Source organism: Sturnira hondurensis, unplaced genomic scaffold (assembly GCF_014824575.4).
Source record: "Sturnira hondurensis isolate 20B ecotype Veracruz unplaced genomic scaffold, ASM1482457v3 Scaffold0018728, whole genome shotgun sequence".
NCBI classification, from domain to species: Eukaryota; Metazoa; Chordata; class Mammalia; order Chiroptera; family Phyllostomidae; genus Sturnira; species Sturnira hondurensis.
The window spans coordinates 2,347,321-2,367,846 of record NW_028091359.1 but is presented as its reverse complement, the minus strand read 5'-3'; the positions used below and the strand labels follow the sequence as shown (position 1 = coordinate 2,367,846).

The 20,526-nt window shown below is 38.2% G+C and overlaps 1 protein-coding gene across 6 annotated transcripts in view; it reads right to left on the bottom strand.

Annotated features, from left to right (window-relative positions):
* Positions 1 to 20,526, bottom strand: part of BCAS3 (BCAS3 microtubule associated cell migration factor) — a 494,341-nt gene that overhangs the window by 461,270 nt on the left and 12,545 nt on the right. For all 6 annotated transcript variants that reach the window (XM_037069813.1, XM_037069810.1, XM_037069814.1 and 3 more), the window contains exon 5: positions 11,971 to 12,077. In XM_037069813.1, coding sequence (XP_036925708.1) covers positions 11,971 to 12,077 — 107 coding nt within the window. The remainder of the gene's footprint in view (positions 1 to 11,970; positions 12,078 to 20,526) is intronic.

Sequence of the window (20,526 nt, the reverse complement as noted above, 5' to 3'; positions counted from 1 at the left end):
ATCTATCTCAGTAGTTTCTTCCAGAATTTTCTCCAGAGCAGTGGATCTCAACCTGAGGAGGCCATCGATCAAAGGACATGTAGCAATGTCCGAAGGCATTTTTCCCTTGTCACAAGTAAGGGAGTTGCTGTGAGCATGAAGTACACAGAAAACACAGAGAAGGAGGCTGCTTATCCTACAATGTTTTTGCATACTTGTGTGCCATATAACACAGGTTTTGATAATTTCCTATTTAAAATAGTATTAACCCTTTAAAATGATTATTTTGTAATTTATCATTTCTTGATAGTTCACATCAAGCTGACCGATACCCTTTAAAAGCCAGAAACATACACAGTAAGAGGAAGGAGAGAAAGCAAAGGCGTAATAAGCAAGAGAAGAACCACGTGATCTGCGCACACTCTGGCTGGCTGCAATGCCCCCAGGCCGGAGCTGAAGACTGTTAATGTATATGTGACCAATTTTTTTTAAAAACAGGACTCAGCTTCAAGACTCATCATAGTGTCTGCACATGAAAACCTAGCTGGATTCATATTCTGTGAGTCCATATAGATAAAGCTCAAAATGGGAAAAACTATAATTAATTTGTGGTGTTAAAAATCAATAAAACTAGAAAAAACAAACTACAATTTTCTTCAAATCAATGTAAATGTCCACTTCCTGGTTTTGATACTGTACTGTGGTTTCTCTAAATGCCACCTTTGGGGAAACGGGGTAAAGGGTACACAGGACTCTAAATAATATTCTACAACTTCCCATGAATTTATAATTGTTTCAAAATATTTTAAAAATCAATTCAAAAATAAATTAAAAAGAACAAAAACAGACAGCAAATACTACCTGCGCATATAAGTTGTTGCTGCAGTTAAGTGGGGAAAATGGTCATTTCAGAAAATGATGGTGAATCAGGTATCATTTTTTAGTTATTATTTAATTTAAAAAGTTATGACTCCTATCTCACACCATACACAAAAAAGAACCATTCCAAGTGGATCATAAACCTAATGGCAATAACAACTGTCTAACAAAAAACACAGGAGAATATCTTCATGGCCTTGAGGTAAAAAGGATACACAAAGCATTAACAATTGAATAAAACACTTAAAATCTGAGACATTAAGTAAGTAAAAATATAAGAATTCCTTTAAGGAAACTATTAGGACAAATGATATCCTAATCATTTTAATCATCAAAAGACATTAAGTAAGTAAAAATATAAGAATTCCTTTAAGGAAACTATTAGGACAAATGATGAAATCAGAAAATGGACTGTGGATTACACAGTAGTATTATTTCAAATTTAAATGTCCTGGTTTTGATAATGTTATGGTTGTATAATATGCTTATTCTTAGAAAATATATACTGAATTATTTATGGAAAAGGGACACATAATTTCTCCAACTTGTAAATGGTTCAGAAAAACAGCTGCACAAGTGAACAAACTGAGTGAATGATAAAGCAAATGAGGCAAAATTTCCATAATTAATAAATCTAACTAATGAGTAACAGGAGTTCCTTGTCTAGTTATAAAATATTCAGGAAGTCTGAAAGTATTGCAAAATTAAAATCCCACCATGAGATACAAACATATACCCAAAAGAATGATTAAAATTTAAGACTGACAATACCAAAAGACTGAGAATGTGGAGCAAACTGAAACCACTTTGGAAAATTGTTTGACAACACATACTAAAATTAAGCACACACCACACTGCTATGACACAGCAAATCCACTCCCAGGTCTATATCCAAGAGAAAGGGCTGGATATGTCCACCAAGAAATATACAAGAATATTCACAATAGCTTTATTCATTATTCTCAAAAACTGGAAACAATAAAAAATTTCTATCAGTTGTATAATGGATTTTTAATGTTTTTAAAAAGGTTTTATTTATTTATTCTTAGAGAGAGGGGAAGAGAGGGAGAGAAGCATCCATGTGTGGTTGCCTCTCTCATGCCCCCAGCTGGGGACCCAGAGCACAACCCAGGCATGTGCCGATTGAGAATCGAACAGGCAACCCTACCGTTCGCAGGCTGGCACTAAATCCACTGAGCCACACCAGTCAGGGCTAATGGATTTTTTAAAATGTGTTGAATTCGTGATAAAATACTACAGAGAAAAAGTGAGAACAAATTACTGTTACAACAACATGAAAAAATTTCATAGCCATACTGTCGAGAAAAAGAAGCCAGACACAAAAGAATACACACTGTATCATGTACAACCACATTTTCTGTATGATATTCAAGAATAGAAACAATCATCTCTGCTGACAGAAGTCACAAGAGTGCTTACTTAAAGGTACAAGGAGGACAGTATCGACAGGGAAGTGGCATGAGGAATTCTTCTGAGTGGCTGGAAACATTCTATATCTTGGGCTGAGTGATGTATAAATGGTTATATAAATTTGTATAAATTCAATCGTGTGCTTAAAATTTGTGAACTTTTTATACTCACTATACTCAATAGATTTCATAACTAAAAGCAACTGCCTTCCACTGATTCATAAAAGTCATCCTGTGTCCAAAGAATATTTGCTTTAGAAAAAGATCAAAAATATTTCAAACAGGAAAGATTCCAATTTATAATAATAAATTGCAAACTCACTTAAAGCAGATTGTCTATATTAAATCGACAGAAGTCACAAAACAACACTATTAAAACATAAGTTAAGATTTACCTTCAGATGCAAGACTCCTCTAAAGTGACAACTTAAGAAAAATACTTTAGAAAAAAATGTTTTCCTCCACAAATGTGGATGGATTCCTTAAGTTATTTCAATATTATCTGCATTTCTGCTTTTAAATCCTCTTCCACTGCAGATGACTAAAAAACCATCCATTGCTTCTATTCCAATAAGAAGCTGGACCAAACAAAATAAGGCCCAATTCTCAACAAAGGCAGCTTTTTCACTTGGGTTCATATTCAAACTTTTTCAGCTTGCCAGCTACCCAAATGAATGATTTTATATTGCTCCCAAATGAAACCCATAAAAATTGTTTCCTGGCTAGCAATCTTGACATGGCAATGTCTATTGACACCCAACTTTAATAAATAATAAACTAATTGGTATTTACCTCAAATATGCCTTTGCATGTTTTCTCTAAAGCGGTTAGTGTAGAAAGCTGCACTAAAAAGCTTTAGGGCAAATGTTTAAGGAAACAGCTGCACTTGTCTTAGCTCAATGTGTTAGCGACACCTAGTGTTACATCTCTGAAATATATTCAAAGTTTCACGAAAACTTTCAAATGTTAACTTACTGAACCTATAATACACTGTTTCATTCAACACAGTTGCTATCTTTAGGTGCTATAAGGAATTCATTTTCAAGATTTTTAATATAGTAAGCATTTCCAAGGATGGCTAGAAAACTAAGTAGCCATTTAAACACAGCAAAAAAGGTATAGAAAATATTATGATTTACAAGGTACTACCTTGGGTTACTTGCCCACCGAAAATTTTAAATGAGAACACTTTACTACTTACAATATAGTGTAATTTTTGCCTTATATAATTGTTACATTACAACTTCATTTTACTTAGTATCATTAGCAACTTAAAAATAAAAAGAAAGGACACAATATTACTGTTTTAAGGCCTAAAATACCATAACAACAAAGTGAATTCAGCTTCTCAACAGCTCACATTTAGACAACGCTGAACTGACTAGCCTCATAACCTTTTCTTTTTGTTTTGTTCTCTATCCATGCTTCTGCTACCGCAAAATCAGTTTTTATGAAATACGGATTTGGGAATGCATCTCCAAATATTTTTAATGAGTTCATACTGACAAAGATTAGTATATACAACTCCTTATCCTGCACCTCAAATGTCCTCCTTGAGGACATTTTATAGCTCATTCCATGTCCATGGAGAGAGTAAAACCACTACGATGAGCATTAATGATCACAGACATATTAACTGTGTTAAAGGAAACAACACATGACTGACTGCATAATGTCTAAATCACACTCGTGGTCATAAACACTCATCGTCCTGCTCCAACTGGCTCCCCTGCTGATAGTGCTTGTCAACCCAACTGTTTTTTTAAATTTACATTCCGACACAAACAGATACTTCTGTAAACTACAGACACACATTTGGGTGATGTGCAACTGGCAAATCTCTGTAGGTTTCTAACAGATACTCTCCTATTCTGTACATACCTTGTCTAATAACAGACATCTCACTGACCAGCATCAGTCTATAGTCCACAAATTTAAAACTGAACTTATCTTACCACCCAGACCTGCTCCTAATCATATCTTTCCTGTTTCTTTACAAGAGCTATTGCTGTCTACCTCTGTTCAAAGTCCTCCAAATGGCTTCCACAACTCAATTTTTTTAATGGTCAAAAAATCATACAGAAAATGCCTATAAGATCTGCAAATGGCCAACAAATACATGAAAAAATGTTCAACCTTATTAGTCATCAGAGAAATACTAATTAAAACCACAAGGTATCACCCTTGAGAATGGCTAAAATTAAAAAGATGAGCAACTTCACCTTGGTGAGGATGTGGAACCACTTACACATTATTTGGGGGGAAATATAAAACAACACAACTACCTGGGGAAAGGCTTAAAAGTGTGTTATAAAACTACACACTGTTATAAAACTACACACTGCTGCCCAAATGAAGCAGCAGTTCCACTTGTAGGTATTTATCTAAGAGAAATGAACATGCATGTTTGCAAAAAAAAAAAACTTTAAGAAAAATCTTCACACGGCTTTATTCAAAATAGGCAAAAGTGATAAAAACCCCAGCTACCCATCACTAAGAGAAGGGATAAACTATGTTACCTGCACACCTTGGAATACTATTCAGCAATAAAAGGACACAAACTAGATGGATGCATTTCACAAACATTATGCTGAGTGGAAGGAGCATTACATATATAAAAAGACTTCCCACTGAGTTGTTAGCACAGGAAGTTCTTAGACAGCGGAAACTAATGGATAGTAGAAAACAATGAGGATAGTGTTTGCGTCTGTATCGGAGTGAAGGAAAACTTGGAATACACGTGCGGGAAACTTCTTGACAGAGATTGGTGTTAGGTGTATGCGCTTGTCGAAGCTAAGGACACTTACATACTAAGATTTGTGGATTTGTGTGTAAATTTTACTTCATAAAAATTAACAAAATATTGAATTCCAGTTAATAACATGCACACAAAAATAGTTAAGAAAAAGTATGCTGATGTTTGTAATTTACTTTGAAATGTGTCAAATAAAATGATAGACGGAGGCCCTGGCCAGGGAGCTCAGTTGGTTAGAGCATCATCCTGATATGCCAAGGTTGCAGGTTGCATCCCTGGTCAAGGCACACAAACAAGAATCAACCAAGGGGCGCATAAATAAGTGAAACAAGAAACTGATGTTTCTTTTTCTCTCTCTCTAAAATCAATAAATAAAATAAAATGTATAGATGGAGATGAGGTAAAGCAAGTATAGTTAAAATTGTAATGGTATAATCTAGGTAATGGGTATATGTTTTCAATATAAAATTGTTTCAATTTTGCTCTATATTCAAAATTTCTGAAGTTCTTACAATGGTTAACAGAGTTCTAGAACTCTAGCCCACTGCCATCTCTCAGACGCCATCTCCTAACAGTCCTACCCTTGCCCACCCTGCTCTGGCTGCACTGCCTCCTAGCTGTTCTTGAATATAGAAGACGTAATCCTACCACAGAGTACCGGCACTGAATGCTCCTCCCTCAAATGCATACAAGGACCACTCCTCCGCACTTCTGCTCATGGTGTCCTTGGTAGAGGTCTTCCCAGACCACCCTGTATAACACGGCACTACTGACCACCCCCCGTAACGCTGATCACCATCGAGCACACAACATGCTTGGTGACCGTCCTCACTGCCCTCCACCCCACCCACCTGGAATGGCAATTCCCCCAAAAGAATGATTTTCTTTTGCTCATTGTTGTTTGCCCAGTACCTTGAATAGGCCCTGGCATGTAAAAGGCAATCAATCTGCTACGGGAATCAGTTAACAAGGAACATGCTAAGTATAAACGCATGGCTTTTACGAGTGCAATTTTGACAATTCTATCAAGAACCCTACTAGATCTACTTTTACTGATCTCTCCAAATTGCATGATCATAAAGATATTTATCTCAATGTTCTTTAAGAAGGAAGAAACTTAAGAAATCTATGTCAAAGTCCAACTATAGGGAAAAGTACATTTCTACCTCAGAGCCTCTGACTTTACTTTCTGCTGTTCCATCTTTCCCCACCTAACTCTTAATTAACTTCTGTGACAATTCCTTAGTATAATACTTCATTATTCTATTTTCTTCCCATTATAATTTAAATTGTACATTATTTATTTTTACTTAAATCCACCTCTCTTATTAGCTCTATTAGATCAAAATCATGTCTATTTTGCTCAAAACATATTTTATCCCAGACATGTGCTGAATAAATGAACGCCTCTTAAGTCTTCACTGTTCGTGGCAACAAGTCAATCTATGTGTAATACTGGGGAAAAAAACTGAAAATGTAAGTGTGATGCTTTTAAATAACCAAAACACATAATAAGATAACCTCTAATAGAAGTGACGGAATTAGAAAAAAATACAGAGCTGCTGTTTTTTTCATACGATCCCCATCAAAGTATTTGGGTTTTAGTCCATTTACATGTGTTAAGTTTGTATTTTTTTTTAAATTATGGATTATAAACGAAAGAGTCTAAATTTACATCCCCAAAAGGAGCAATGACAACATCAGGGATGAGTGGGAACAGGGCCTGTTCATCCAGACCGTCAGCACAACAAATGATCGTTATTTCTTATGTTACAGCAGACGTGTTGAAACCAGGGGCCTGGCAGTCTGGGAAAGTTTCCTGGAGCCATCTCATATACAAAGTGGTGGGGACTGGGAAGTAGAGAAAATACTTCTGCCCAGTACTGCTTCTGACCTAACTCTACTGAACTATATTCCTGGGTGCCACCTAAGCCTTGTTCATATTTGTGCACTTCTTATATAGACATATTTTTTAAATGTTTAACCAAGATATGTTTGTTTTCTTGCAACTCATAAGTAGGATAGTTATATAAAATCTACAGAAGGGAGAACTGCGCACAAAATTGAAGCAAAACTGTGCTATGATTTGGACAGAGATTAATGTTCCCTTCACTTATCGTTACTCAAAACCTGGAGGAATCACACTATCTGATATCAACCTATACTACAAAGCCATAGTAATCAAAACAGCATGGTATTGCCCTGATTAGTATGGCTCAGTTGGCTGCAGTGTCATCCTACAGACCAAAAGGTTGTAGATTCAATTCCAGGTCAGGGTGCATATGAGAAGACAACCAACTGATGTCTCTCTCTCTCTCTCTCTAACCAACTAATGTTTCTCATATTGATGTTTCTCTCTTTCTTTCTCTCTCTCTGTCCCCTGTCCCCTCCCTCCCTCTTTCTGATACAAATGCGCTCAGGTGAGGTTAAAAAAGTTTTAAATAAATAAAAATAAAATAATAAAGAAACAGCATAGTACTGGCACAAAAACAGACATATAGAAACCTGTCAGAATGGCTATCATCAATAAATCATCAAACCTTAAGTGCTACCAAGGATTTGGAGAAAGGGGAACCCTTGAGATGATAATGCAGATTGGTACAGCCACTGTGGAAAGCAGCATGGAGTTACCTTAAAAAACTAAAAATGGAACCACCTTATTACCCGGCAATTTCACTTCAGGGAATACATCTAAAAAAAAACAAAAAAACTAATTCAAAAAAATATATTCACCTCCATGTTTACTGCAGTGTTATTTACAATGCCCAAGATTTGGAAGCAGCCCGACTGCCCATCAGTAGATTGGTGGATAAAAAGCCTGTGAGACATTTACACAATGGAATACTACTCAGCTTAAAAAGAAGGAACTCTTTTGGCGACAGAAGGATGGACCTGGAGAGTATCATGATAAGTGAACCAGTGAGAGAAAGACAAGCACCATATGATTTCATTTATATGTGGAATCTAATGAACAAAATAACTGCACAAACAGAAACAGATTCATAGGTACAGAGAACAGACTGACAGCTGTCAGCAGGGTGAGGGTTGGGGGCTAGATGAACAGGTGATGGGATTAAGAAAAAAAAAAAACCCTCACAGACACAGACAACAGTATGTTGACTGCCAGAGGGGAAAGGGAGTAGAAGAGGCAGAAGCAGGTAAAGGGGGGATAAGTAGTGCTGTAATGAGACCTGACTTGGGGTGTTGAACACAACACAATATATTGGGTTGGCCAAAAGTCCATTTGATCTTTTCCATAAGATGACTCTTGTAGCGCTCAGTTGTCTTTAACTTCATTTGAAACAATACTGTTAGACTGTATTGTGATAGCAGTCATACCATTGTCACATTTTTAAAAAAACCTATCATTCCTGGCAGGTATGGCTCAGTGGACTGAGAGCTGGCCCACCAGCCAAGAGGTCACCGGTTTGATTTCCAGTCAGGGCTCATGCCTGGGTTGCAGGCCAGGTCCCCAGTAGGAGATGTGCAAAAGGCAACCACGCACTGATATTTCTCTCCCTCTCTTTCTCCTTCCCTTCCCTCTCTAAAAACAAATAAATAAAATCTTTTTAAAAAACATCAAAATTGCTGAATTTTTGTGCAGCTATTTGAGTACTGAAGATGGAAGAAAATAAGCAACATTTTCAGTATATTGTGTTTTATTATATCAAGAAAGGTAAAAATGCAAATGAAACACAAAAAAAGATTTGTGTGGTATATGAAGAAGTTGCTGTGACGGATGGAACATGTCAAAAGTGGTTTGTGAAGTTTCGTGCTGGAGATTTCTCACTGGATGATGCTCCAGTTGAGTAATCAAATCGAGACTTTAACTGAGGAACATTATGCCATGCGGGAGATATCAACATACTCAAAATATCCAAATCAATAAAGTTATTGGTAAAAATGAAAAATATATCTTTTATTTTATGGAACAACACCAAACTTTTCGGTCAACCCAATACAAATGATGTCTTAAACAACTGCATATCTGACCTATATAATTCTATTAAACAATATCACCACAATAAATTAAGTTAAATTTAAAGAAAGTACATAGGATTTATGGTCTGCAAAGATCCCTAAGAGCCGGGATCACTTCTAGGTTGACCGACATTGGCTCCCCACTGTCTGGCACATGGGAACACTTAAATGCTTACTGAATAACTGACTAGTGATAAACAAGTTTCAGAAGGGTTTGATTAAAGTAATGGATAACAATTGCAGTAGCCTATAAAAGATGAATCTTTGAAGGTACATCATAACCTTTTCCGATGAAAACTAAAACTGTCTAACTACATGACATAACTTCTGCAATCACATTTGGGAAGTAATGAAGTATAACTCTTAGACCAGGTACTCCGAATTTGAAGTCAGACAGAATTGAGTTTGAATGCCAATTCTACCTCTTACAAGCTGTGTGACCTTACCACCTGTAAAACAGGGTAACTTCTGCCTCACAGTGTACAGTGGCTGAGATAATATATATATAAAGCTCTTTGAACACAGGAAGAGCTCAATTGATGCAACACAAGGAGCTTGTTTTCCAACAACACACCCTAATTTTTGAGACAGTACTCATAGGGCTAATACTACTGCACTATCCATGAGAAATAAATTATTCAAGTCTCACTAAATACAATCTGGGCATAGGAACTACTTTAAAGAAGTAATTTAGGCCCTGGCTGGGTTGCTCAGTTGGTTAGAGTGTCGTACTGATATGCCAAGGCTGTGGGTTCAATCTCTGGTCAGGATACGTACAAGAAGCAACAAATAAATGCATAAATAAGTGGAACAACAAATCTCAATCTCTCTCTCTCGCTCTCTCTGTCCCCACTCCTCTATGCTCTCTTTCTCCCTCCCTTCCTCTCTCTAAAATCAATAAATTTTTAAAAAGTGATTTAAATTACTCAGAAAACCTTTAAGTTACTCATAGCTAAACACAAGCTACCTTTGCAGCCATTAGAAGTGATGCCTCTAATTATAACCAACCCGAGTGGGCAGCCCGAACACCACCAAAGGAATGTGCTCAATCCAGTCGACACCCCTAAGCACAAGAGGTTCAACCTTCTTGTTAAAGCTTGAGCTTCCTTTTTGCCTTGAAGTCCGTCAACAAATAGTGTAATGAATCAAAATGCAGCCTCTCTTAATAAGAAAAAGCTATGTTTATAAAATCTATTCCTCTGATCACAACATAGAAATAGTTCTCTTGGCAGGAAGAAGAAAAATGTAAAAAACCACTGCTAGATTTCAAGTCCTTTATCCACGCCTTTGGCATAGTACTTAAATTACAAAGAATATTTCAGGGCCTTGAAAAATGTCAACTACACATTCCAAAAGGCTAAAGAAAGAGGAACTAATTCCACGCCACACCAGCAGGAATCTTCTACCTTTGCAAAATAAAGCCAGTCTTTAAAAACTAGAAATACAAAACCCCACATACTAAATATTCAATACTTAATAATATGCCATATAATTACATGATTAAACGGAAGACTAAAATTCATCACAAGTGACTGATCAAAGAATAAATAATATCCTACTTCAAATGTTAAAGAACTATGAAGCCCAACATGCTGGTCACTTAAATCCTTACACCACTGAAGCCAAAATCCTGCACTCAAAAATATCCTGATTTCCATAATTTGCGGCAATATATGTTTGCTTATAAATATTTTAAGAAGTAATGATATTACCCAAAAAAACAGCAACGTAAAAAAAGGCGGGGGGGGGATGGTTCCAGCTGTAACACACACACACACACACACACACACACACACACACACACACATGAGGGGCTTCAAAGAAGTTTAGCGAATGCATTTACTAAAGGCACAAATTAAAATCCTGTCGGCCCCAAGCCTCCAACTGCGAAAGAACCACAGAAGTCCCTGCCTGTACCACCCCACCCCCATCTACTGAGGAGACGCCATATTTAGGCCATGCCCAAAACCAGAATGTAAATAACTACAAGACAAAGTATGTAATCCCGTCTACACTGCACTGAGCTGTGACTTGACCAAGCCTCTTCCTCTTTTAGGGCATTTTATTTTTGATCATCCCCAAGAGGAACATGTAGGGTTTTAAATGCAAACTGGGATTATATTTGGCAATTTGAAACATGTATCAAAACTGGAATTTACCCTACACAGATATACAGATATAAAATAGCCTTTGTTCAAGTTCATGTATTACATTATACTTTCTAAAGTACATTTATAGTTTTCAACAATAGGGGAAAAGATACATAAATTAAGGAACTCCAAATAGATTATATGCAGCTAAAAACTTCAATAAAACAACTCCTGGAATACTGACTTTATGAGTAAAAAAGAACAAGGTACAAACTAATATGCTACCATCTGTTAGGAAAGAGTGTGGTGGGAGAAATATAATTATGTATGTATTTTTGCATAACATATAGCTATAAGGAAACATGAGAAACTAGAAAACCTGGTTGTCTCAAGGTAGGGGAAAGGGGGAACAAGAGTGGGAGGGAGACTTTTACCCTTTTACAAGTGTATCTCCTGAATGTTGTATGGAGTGAATGTTTTAACTAATTCAAAACATTTTTTATAATGATTGCTAATGTTCAAAGAAAGCCCTCTGTAAGCCTGTTTAATCATCTATAAAGTGGAGGGTGGGAGAACAATACCTACTCAATAGAGTTACCATGACCAAAAATGAGACCTGGCATGTTAAGTGATTCCCCCAATTCCTGGCCCACTTCACAAACCATTTACAGCTTCTCTGATTCCCCACGTGCCCCTTATTCCTTGTGCCTTGTATGGTGTGGCACCCTCAGCAATATCTTAACCAACTATTGTGAAACAAATGGAGAAGACCTTTCTGAAAGCATCACCAGATTTCAAATCAGCTAGCATGCTGGAAAGTATTATATTTTAGGAAATCAACCATCTTCATACTCACAGGGATGCTCCAGACCTGCATTCCATCACTGTAGCCAATCATAATCAGCAAAGGCGGCTCATTTCCAGTGCTGTGTATTTCATGAAATTCCAGATTTCTTGATGTATCTACATTAGAATTAAGCAACAGAGAAATTAGAAAGCAACACAAAGTCAGTCAAGAAAGCAACACACCTCACTAATGCCTACTGCTACAATTGTTTCAACTGTTTCTCAATAAAAAAAATAAGTGCAGAAGTATTTGGAAGACATCATTTAAAACACAGTTGAACAGGAAGTTGAAATCACGAAAATAGTAGTTTTTCATTTAAAGAGTTCCTATAATAATCAGCACAAGATTTTAAAAAATCAAACTCTCACTAGAGAACTGGGGAATATTAATAGCAGAAACAAAACCATCTATAAATAACAAACAAAAATGAAATACTGTACCAAAATTAAATAATAGAATTTCTAATATTTGTAAATTTAGCAATGGAAGAAAATTTATGCTCCTGTATGTAAAGGAATTGAATCTTGATTATGTCTGCAGACACTGTGCATACAGTCTCCTACAAAATAATTATGTATACTTGTGTAATCAACTTTTCCAACTCATATCAATTAATAGTAAGCACCAGTTATATAATCAGTATTATATGATATTCTTATTGAACAAAACTACTGCACCTCAGAAATGACTATTTCTAGCATCCTATTTCCAGATCACAATTTTATCTTCCATTATGATTCACTCTTTGACTTTATTAAGACTCCAGTTCAAAAAAAGACTCCTGTTCAACCCTGGCTGGTGTGGCTCAGTGGGCTGAACCCCACCCTATGAACTGAAAGGTTACTGGTCTGATTCCCTGACCAGGACACACGCCTGGGTTGTGGGCCAGGTCCAGCTGTGGGGATACAAGAGGCAACTAATCAATGTATCTTTTACACATCAATGTTTCCCTCTCCTTCCCTTCCCCTCTTTCTAAAGGTGAATAAATAAAATCTTAGGGAAAAAAAAGACTCTGGTTCATTGACACCCCTGCTTTCTTCCTTTAGACTAGTCTTAGATTCTCCTCCCTTCTTACATTCTTAAATCGATCATCTCAGTAATTTCTGTCAATAATCTACATTCTCTTTTCCCTTTGTGTGGGATCTCTGCGTGGCACCTAAATAGCAAAACCCCAGTCCTAGATGAACCCAACTACCCACTATTCTAGTATGTCCATGGAGGCCAAGAACTGATAAAAAAAAAAAAAAAAAAACAGTGAGACAGAATTGGTACCACTATAAATTAAACAATCTCCACAAATCTCACTGGACCCTCAAAATTGCACAACAAATTTATTCTATTCCTAGAACTTATTCTACAACTTCTTCAGTGACTTTCTTAAACTTTGTTCAAGCCCTCACTCCACTCACTCTCTCCTCACTCATAGGCAGTGTTTCATCCTACAAGGGAAAACTGGAAACTTCCTGCTGCCAAAGACCAACGTGTACCAGCTTCCCCACCTTCCATCCTATTACCAAGAGTTGCCTTTCCTTCTGTCTAAAGCAAATCCCTCCATCTGTGCTTTGGATTCCGTCCTCCACCACCTTCTCAGGAGCCTTTTTTCCCCAATCATTCCTTCTCTCTATCTTCAATTCCTAAAGAGCATTTAAAGATGCAGAAGTGCCTCCTATCTTTTAAAATTTTTCAAATCAATCAGTACCAGTAGATTTTAGATATAAATGGCACATGTAAAATTAAAGTATAAAATATAATACGGAAAAGTATTTTCAGGATCACAGTACAGGGAAAGATTTCTTAACAGGGCGTACACACACGCAAACTCTTTAACTTAAGAGGTTGGCAAATTCTACTGCATTATCTCTTACATTAAAATGAAGAACTTCTGTTCATCACGAGCCACTCAGACCACAAGACTGGAAAGGCAAGCTGCCACATGGGGAGCCTGCAATGAGCACAGCCCCACAGGGCCCACTCCACCATGGAACAATTGAAAACCAATACGAAAGATAAGTCATTGGAAAACTAGGCAAGAGACATGAAAAAGACGTGAAGATAGTCAAATGATTAGTAAACATGAAAGGTGGCTCAACCTCATTTGCTGTAATCAAGGAAATGCTAATTAAAACCACAATGACAAAAACCACAGGCTGAGAGGATGTGGAGCAAATGGGTTGCTTATTCACTGCTGGTGAACGTAAATTACTACAACCACTTTGGAATACAGTTTGACAACACACTGAAGTTGAAGATACCACACCTTGGGGCCAAGCACTTCCACTCTAGGTATCCACACTCATTACAAGCATGAGCACATACACATACACTAAGAGATGTGCACAAGAATATTCATAGCAAGATTATTCGACAAGAGACAAAAGCTGCAGTCGATCCAAATGTGTAGCCACAGAATAGATAAGCACAGTGTTAAACTGCTACACTGGAATACTATTCAGCACAGAAAAAAAGAATGAACTACTACTATACACCGTAACATGGGTGAACCTCACAGGCACAATAAGCAAAATAAGCCAAACAGAAAAAGACTATATATTGAATGATTCCATCTATATGCAATTCAAAATCACTAGGCAGTTAGCAATATTCTATTTCTTACCCTAGGTCAGGGTGTCCAACCCATGGCCCACAGGCCGCATACAGCCCAGAATGGCCATGAAATTTATGATTTTCAGCAGTGAAAATCACAAATTTACTTAAAGCATTACTTTAGTGTCATTACTAAGTTTTATACTAACTTTTTATTACTTAGATATGTACATTTTCTATATTAGTGATCACCAAGTTGGGTCCTGCTCAACAACTTTTTAAAATTTTTTAAAAAGATTTTTATTTAGCCCTGGCTGGTATGGCTCAGTAGATTGAGTGCTGGCCTGCAAACCAAAGGGTGACTGGTTCAATTACCAATCAGGGAACATGCCTGGACTGCAGGCAAGGTTGGGTCCCCAGCAGGGGGCATTCGAGAGGCAACCATATATTGATGTTTTTCTTCCTCTCTTTCTCCCTCCCTTCCCCTCTAATATAAATAAAAGATCTTTTTTTAAAAAAAAGATCTTTTATTTATTTATTCCTAGAGAGAGGGGAAAGGAGGGAGACTGGGAGAGAAACATCAATGTGTAAGTTGCCTCTCTCACGCTCCCACCAGGGACCTGGCCCACAACCCAGGCACGTGCTACAACTGGGAATCAAACCAGCAACCCCGATTCTCAGGGTGGCACTCAATCCACTGCGCCATACCACCTAGAGCTTGAGGATTTTTTTCCCATTAATTTATTGCATAAAATATTACATAAAATTAGCATACTTTTTTTCTCTTACATTTGTTTTTCCCTTTTACTTGGTAACTTTACTTTTGTTCTAATATTATTTTGGCTTGAGGATTTTAAAAGATTATCGAAAAGGCTATTGCAAAAGGGTTATTATGTGAGGACATTTTTGCTTATCTGTGGTGTCAGATAGCACAAAAATTTATGCACAGAACTTTTTTTTGCTCATCAGTTTTCATTAGTGTTTGTGTATTTAATGTGTGGCCCAAGACAACTCTTCTGCCAGTGTAGCCCAGAGATGCCAAAAGGTTGGACACCCCTGCCTTAGGTCATGGTTACAAAGGCGGTGGATTTGTAAAAATTCATTCACTAATCTATACTTTTGTGCTACTTACCATGATATACTTGCACAATAAATAAGGCTTTTAAACATGAGTTAAAGTGATAATACCCTGTTGAGAGCAAAAGGGAACTAGCCAGAACATAGCTGTAAGGAAGCAAAAGGTGTTTTACTAACTAAGGCAAAGAGGCTCCGGGACACACCTGAAGAGCAGGGTGTGTTCCAGGATGTGGTTTAAGAGCAAAGGTTAGTCAGGCAGGTAGCCATCTGGACAGTTACTAGGGAGGGAAATTTTACCCCTGTGCACGAGCTCAACTGACCAATCAAGTAAAGGAGCACGAGCCAGTGCACGAGTTAACTCACCAATAATCAGTAACCCTATTGTGCCCCTGAGCCAACCGCTAACCGCCACATCTGCTTCTGTATCCAGCTTGCTTGCGCGCCTCCATAAAACCCTAAGCCTGTAAGCGTTTGGCACGATTCTCATTTGCAGCCCTTGCGGGCACCATGTCTCCGGACACTTTGGAGAGTTCGCCCCTGCGCAGGTTAAACTTGGCCAATAAAGTAACATCTTTGAAACCCTGAAAGTCTCCGACATTTGTTCTCGAGGTTGGTGAATGCAACAACCCCTCTCCTTTTATTTGGCTTCATCATTCTCCCCTTCTAAAAGCTAAATTCCCTGACTGAGTTGTTCCCTATCATCCATTTTCACTTCTCACTCACTCAAAATATATTTCAGGATGGTTTCTGCGCCTAACATTCCTCCCAAGTGACCAACAACCTCCAAGTTGTTGTTAAAAGAGAAAACCACAGCCCAAAATGGCACCACTCAATGCTAAAAGCCTGAAACCAAAGGTAGACTAAATACCTGACTTAACTGCATTTTCAACCACTCCCAGAAACATATCAGATTGGAATTTTATGGTCCAGCACCAGTAATCTGTCAGAAGAGCCCTCTCCAAGCCCCACCCCACATAGAAAGAGGCGGATCTGTATAATAAACACTCATCCCTAACTCTCTTCCCCAAAGAAAAGATGCCTGGCCCAAAAATAGCCCTTCCTTATCTTTGGTTAATAGCTCCCTTACCCACCCTTCTTCGTATAAAAACCTTCCATTTTGGGCCCTGGCTGGCATAGCTCAGTGGATTGAGCACGGGCCTGCGAACCAGACGGTCTCGGTTTGATTCCCAGTCAGAGCACATTCCTGGGTTGCAGGCCGGTTCCTTGCAGGCTAACTACCAGCAGGGGGCGCACAAAAGGCAACCATACATTGATGTTTCTCTCCCTCTCTCCTTCCCCTCTAAAGATAAATAAATAAATAGAATCTTAAAAAAAAAAAAAACCTTCCATTTTGTACAAGCCCTTCAAATTGCTGGAAGAGATTCTGTCCAATTCATGAATCACTTAAATCAATTCACTCAGCTGAATTTTATATTTTGACACCGTTGTATCCAACATGTTTTTCAAGCATATTGTATTAGACTATTCAGCAGCTATGACCAATGCTCACCATTTTCTCCTTAAAATAATTTCCCTTCATTTCCCAGGCATAAACTTCGCATTTTTCTCACATCTCTCTAGTCACTCTCTGCAGGTTCCCCCTTTTCTATCTAGTCGTTAAATATAAACATGGCAAGCTCAGGGGAGGCCTCCATAGAGGGTTTACAAACTCAGAGACCAAAATTAATCACACAGGACGGTCTGAAACTGAAACTCCAAGGCAAGCAGCCCTGTGGTAGGCCAGTACCTTCCATGACAAAGGTCAATCTTTACCTTACCTGAACCTGTCTGTTGTCTTTATTCTTCTACATAACACACCTTGGGAATGTCCCAGTAATCCCCTATTTCCAAGCCCCTGGGGCACAACCTCTGACCACAGCCAGAGACTACAGAACCCATCATTGTCATTGTTATCTCATTAACTGTGAATTGTTAACAGATAACAATCAAGTATGGGTCTATTCCTTTTACGTTTATTCCAATTTCAGAGACTTCTCCATTTAGCTTTCTACTTCCTCCCTAATTTATCACCAAAGAGATTCTAATGTATAAAATAAGAGGTAAAACTGCCATTTTTCCAGAGCAATATCTCAGTCCATTGAGATTCTGCTTCCCGGTGATTGTTAGTTTGGCTCAAATAAACTCATGTTCTCTACAGGTCTGGAGACCTTTCTTACCTGGACAACCCCTAAACTCCCTTGTCTTCTCCCAGTGGGCCCTCCCCTAGGTGATCCCACTGCTTCAGTTAGTATCTGCTAGTTAGTTTCTTCAAAATGGGTTTTTGGGTGTCTCAACAGCACAGCAAATTCCACTCAAAAATCATGATTTTTCTCCCCAATCCTGATCTTCCAGGGTTCCAGGATTCTCTTTTGGTGAATAGAAAGGTCAGGAAGTACCTTCTTCCTTTCCCCTAGCAATAAATCTATCACTAATCCCTGTCTTCCTAAACTGCCCTTCCCACCCTTCCAAAAGCAAAAATAGCTTCTCACCCATACTAGTCAGAGTGCTCGCTTGAAAACACAAATACTGACATACCTCCTCACCTCCATCCTCTACATTACTGACTTCCTGTTGCCCAAATAATAAGATGAAAATCTTTAAAATAGCTTATAATTAAAAAATTTTAATGCTGATTTTTTACAGAAATTCACTAACATAAAGTTAATAACACATGATTCTATATTTCCAGCAAAATTCATTATAAACTTATCTTCCTAGAGCAAAATTAATCCTCTTTGTATCTAACATTTAATGCTTTTTTATAATTTTTGGAGTCCTTTGGTGTATACATCCTCTGATCTGACACACAGCAATACTGTTTTCTATGCAGAGCTGGAATGGATTTCACTTTATCATTGACAAGTACAGGCTAGGTATAATATATATACTCAAAGCTGAAGGGAAATTAAAGAACTCCTGATACATGATCTGACTCATCTTTCTACTCCAACTACCACTTTGATCACAGGCTGTGACTTCTAGAAGGGCTCGAAGGCCACATATAAAACCCCTAGGGTCACTATATGAACAAAATCTCATTTCTTTTTATTTTTTAAAGATTGTATATATTTATTTCCAGACAGAGGAGAAGGGAAGGAGAAAGAGAGAGAGTGTGGTTGCCTCTCGCATACCCGCTGCTAGGGACCCACCTGCAACCCAGGCATGTGCCCTGGCTGGGAACCGAACCTTCCACCATTAGGGTTTGCAGGCTGATGCTCAATCCACTGAGCCACACCAGCCAGGGAGTCATTTCTGTTCATTTAGATTATGCTTAGTCACTTGGGCTATTTTTCTTCCTCTGGATGGTGGTATACAGTAGATTTCCATTATTCTTCTTCGAAATCCTTAACTTTGTAAAAACTTTGTATTACCCTTCAGAATTGTTATGGTTTTAAGTAACCCTTATTTGCTGACTTTTCTTAAAATTTATATATCCTTGATCATACCATCATCACTGGCTACTCTGTCCATAACTGATCCTTGTCTCCTTTACTGGCTTCTTTTTCTTATTTCACCCATCACTGTGGCCTTTACAATCTTTCCTACGGAGGCAGGTTGCACTCCTTTGTGCTTCTGGCCAACTGTGATGGTGTCCTTCAATTCACCCACCCTTCAAAACCTTGTCTGGTCGTAACTTATCTGTGAACCTCCCCTGATACTTCACTTACTCCACTCTCCCTCCTCAGAAAAACGTTTACAAATTGGGAGGAGGAGGAAGAAATACTGGGTTTTCTGCTTCTCTTAAAAATCTAGGTGTAACGTGAAATTAAATCTTTCCTCCCAAACCAGCTTCTTCCGTATCCCAGGTGTGTGCTAACGGCAGCAGCATACCGCCAATACCCAGTCTAATAGCTGAGCAATCATTTCCAGTAGATGTTAATAGGTAAAAAAAAAAGGATTAAGGCAGAAAAGAATGTTTCATCCAAAAGGTTCCCTGTACAAAGATCCCAAAGCATAAAAAGTTCTGTGCCTCCAGTGATCTGAAAGGCAAGCGGAGCTGAAGCACAGCTTATAAGAGGACATAGTTAGACGGGAAAAGGACTAGACTATGAGGCACTTTGGGGACATTTAAGTGAAAATGTCTAGCAATTAGTTGGAATGGGGAAAAAGCACACCAGAACAGCAGCACCTTGAAGTAAGTATTATCTCTATATACTTCATACAGTTTCCAACTCTATGTCTCCCCCTTTTCTGGTAACTGACCTTAACCCTGCCCCCCCGCCACACATCAAGCAGAAAGGTAAGCACATTACCAATTCTAGAATGAGCCAACTCTAGTACTACATCCTGGGCTACTCCAACTATTTCAACAATCAGAAGGTGATCCAGACTGAGCATTCTGGATTCTACAAAGAACACTATTTCTTCCTTGATCACACACACAAGACAAGTGACAAGCAGTCACTTGCGACAAGTGACAAGCAGTGGAAGACTTGAAGTATCAAGCCACTATCCTTCCCAACGTGGATGAAAAAGGGGGTTCCATGAAAAGTAACCTCACAGGGTGATCTGGTCATAAATCCCTATATGGGCAGGTCACAGTCACACCCCAGGCTTAAAACTTCTTTAGTAAAAGGCATGTCTTTGCCTTAAGCAAGCCTTGTCCATTGTTCCTACACATCTAGGCTTGAAATGCCTCCTTTCAGAACCCTCCTTCTATCCTCAAGAGAACACAAACCTCGTTAAATATCCTATAATACAATCCCTGCCTTGTTCCTGCACTCATGTAATCCTCCTTAATTTCAAATGCATTAGAGAAGCTGTAGAACTTATTCTCTAAAGAATCTGAGATCTTACTCCCCAACTCAAATAAAATGTTATAATAATTCTCTACACTTTTGCCCTGGCTGGTGTGGCTCAATGGATTGAGTGCCAGCCTGCAAACCTAAAGGTCTTTGGTGTGATTTCCAGTCGGGGCACATGCCTGGGTTTCGGGCCAGGTCC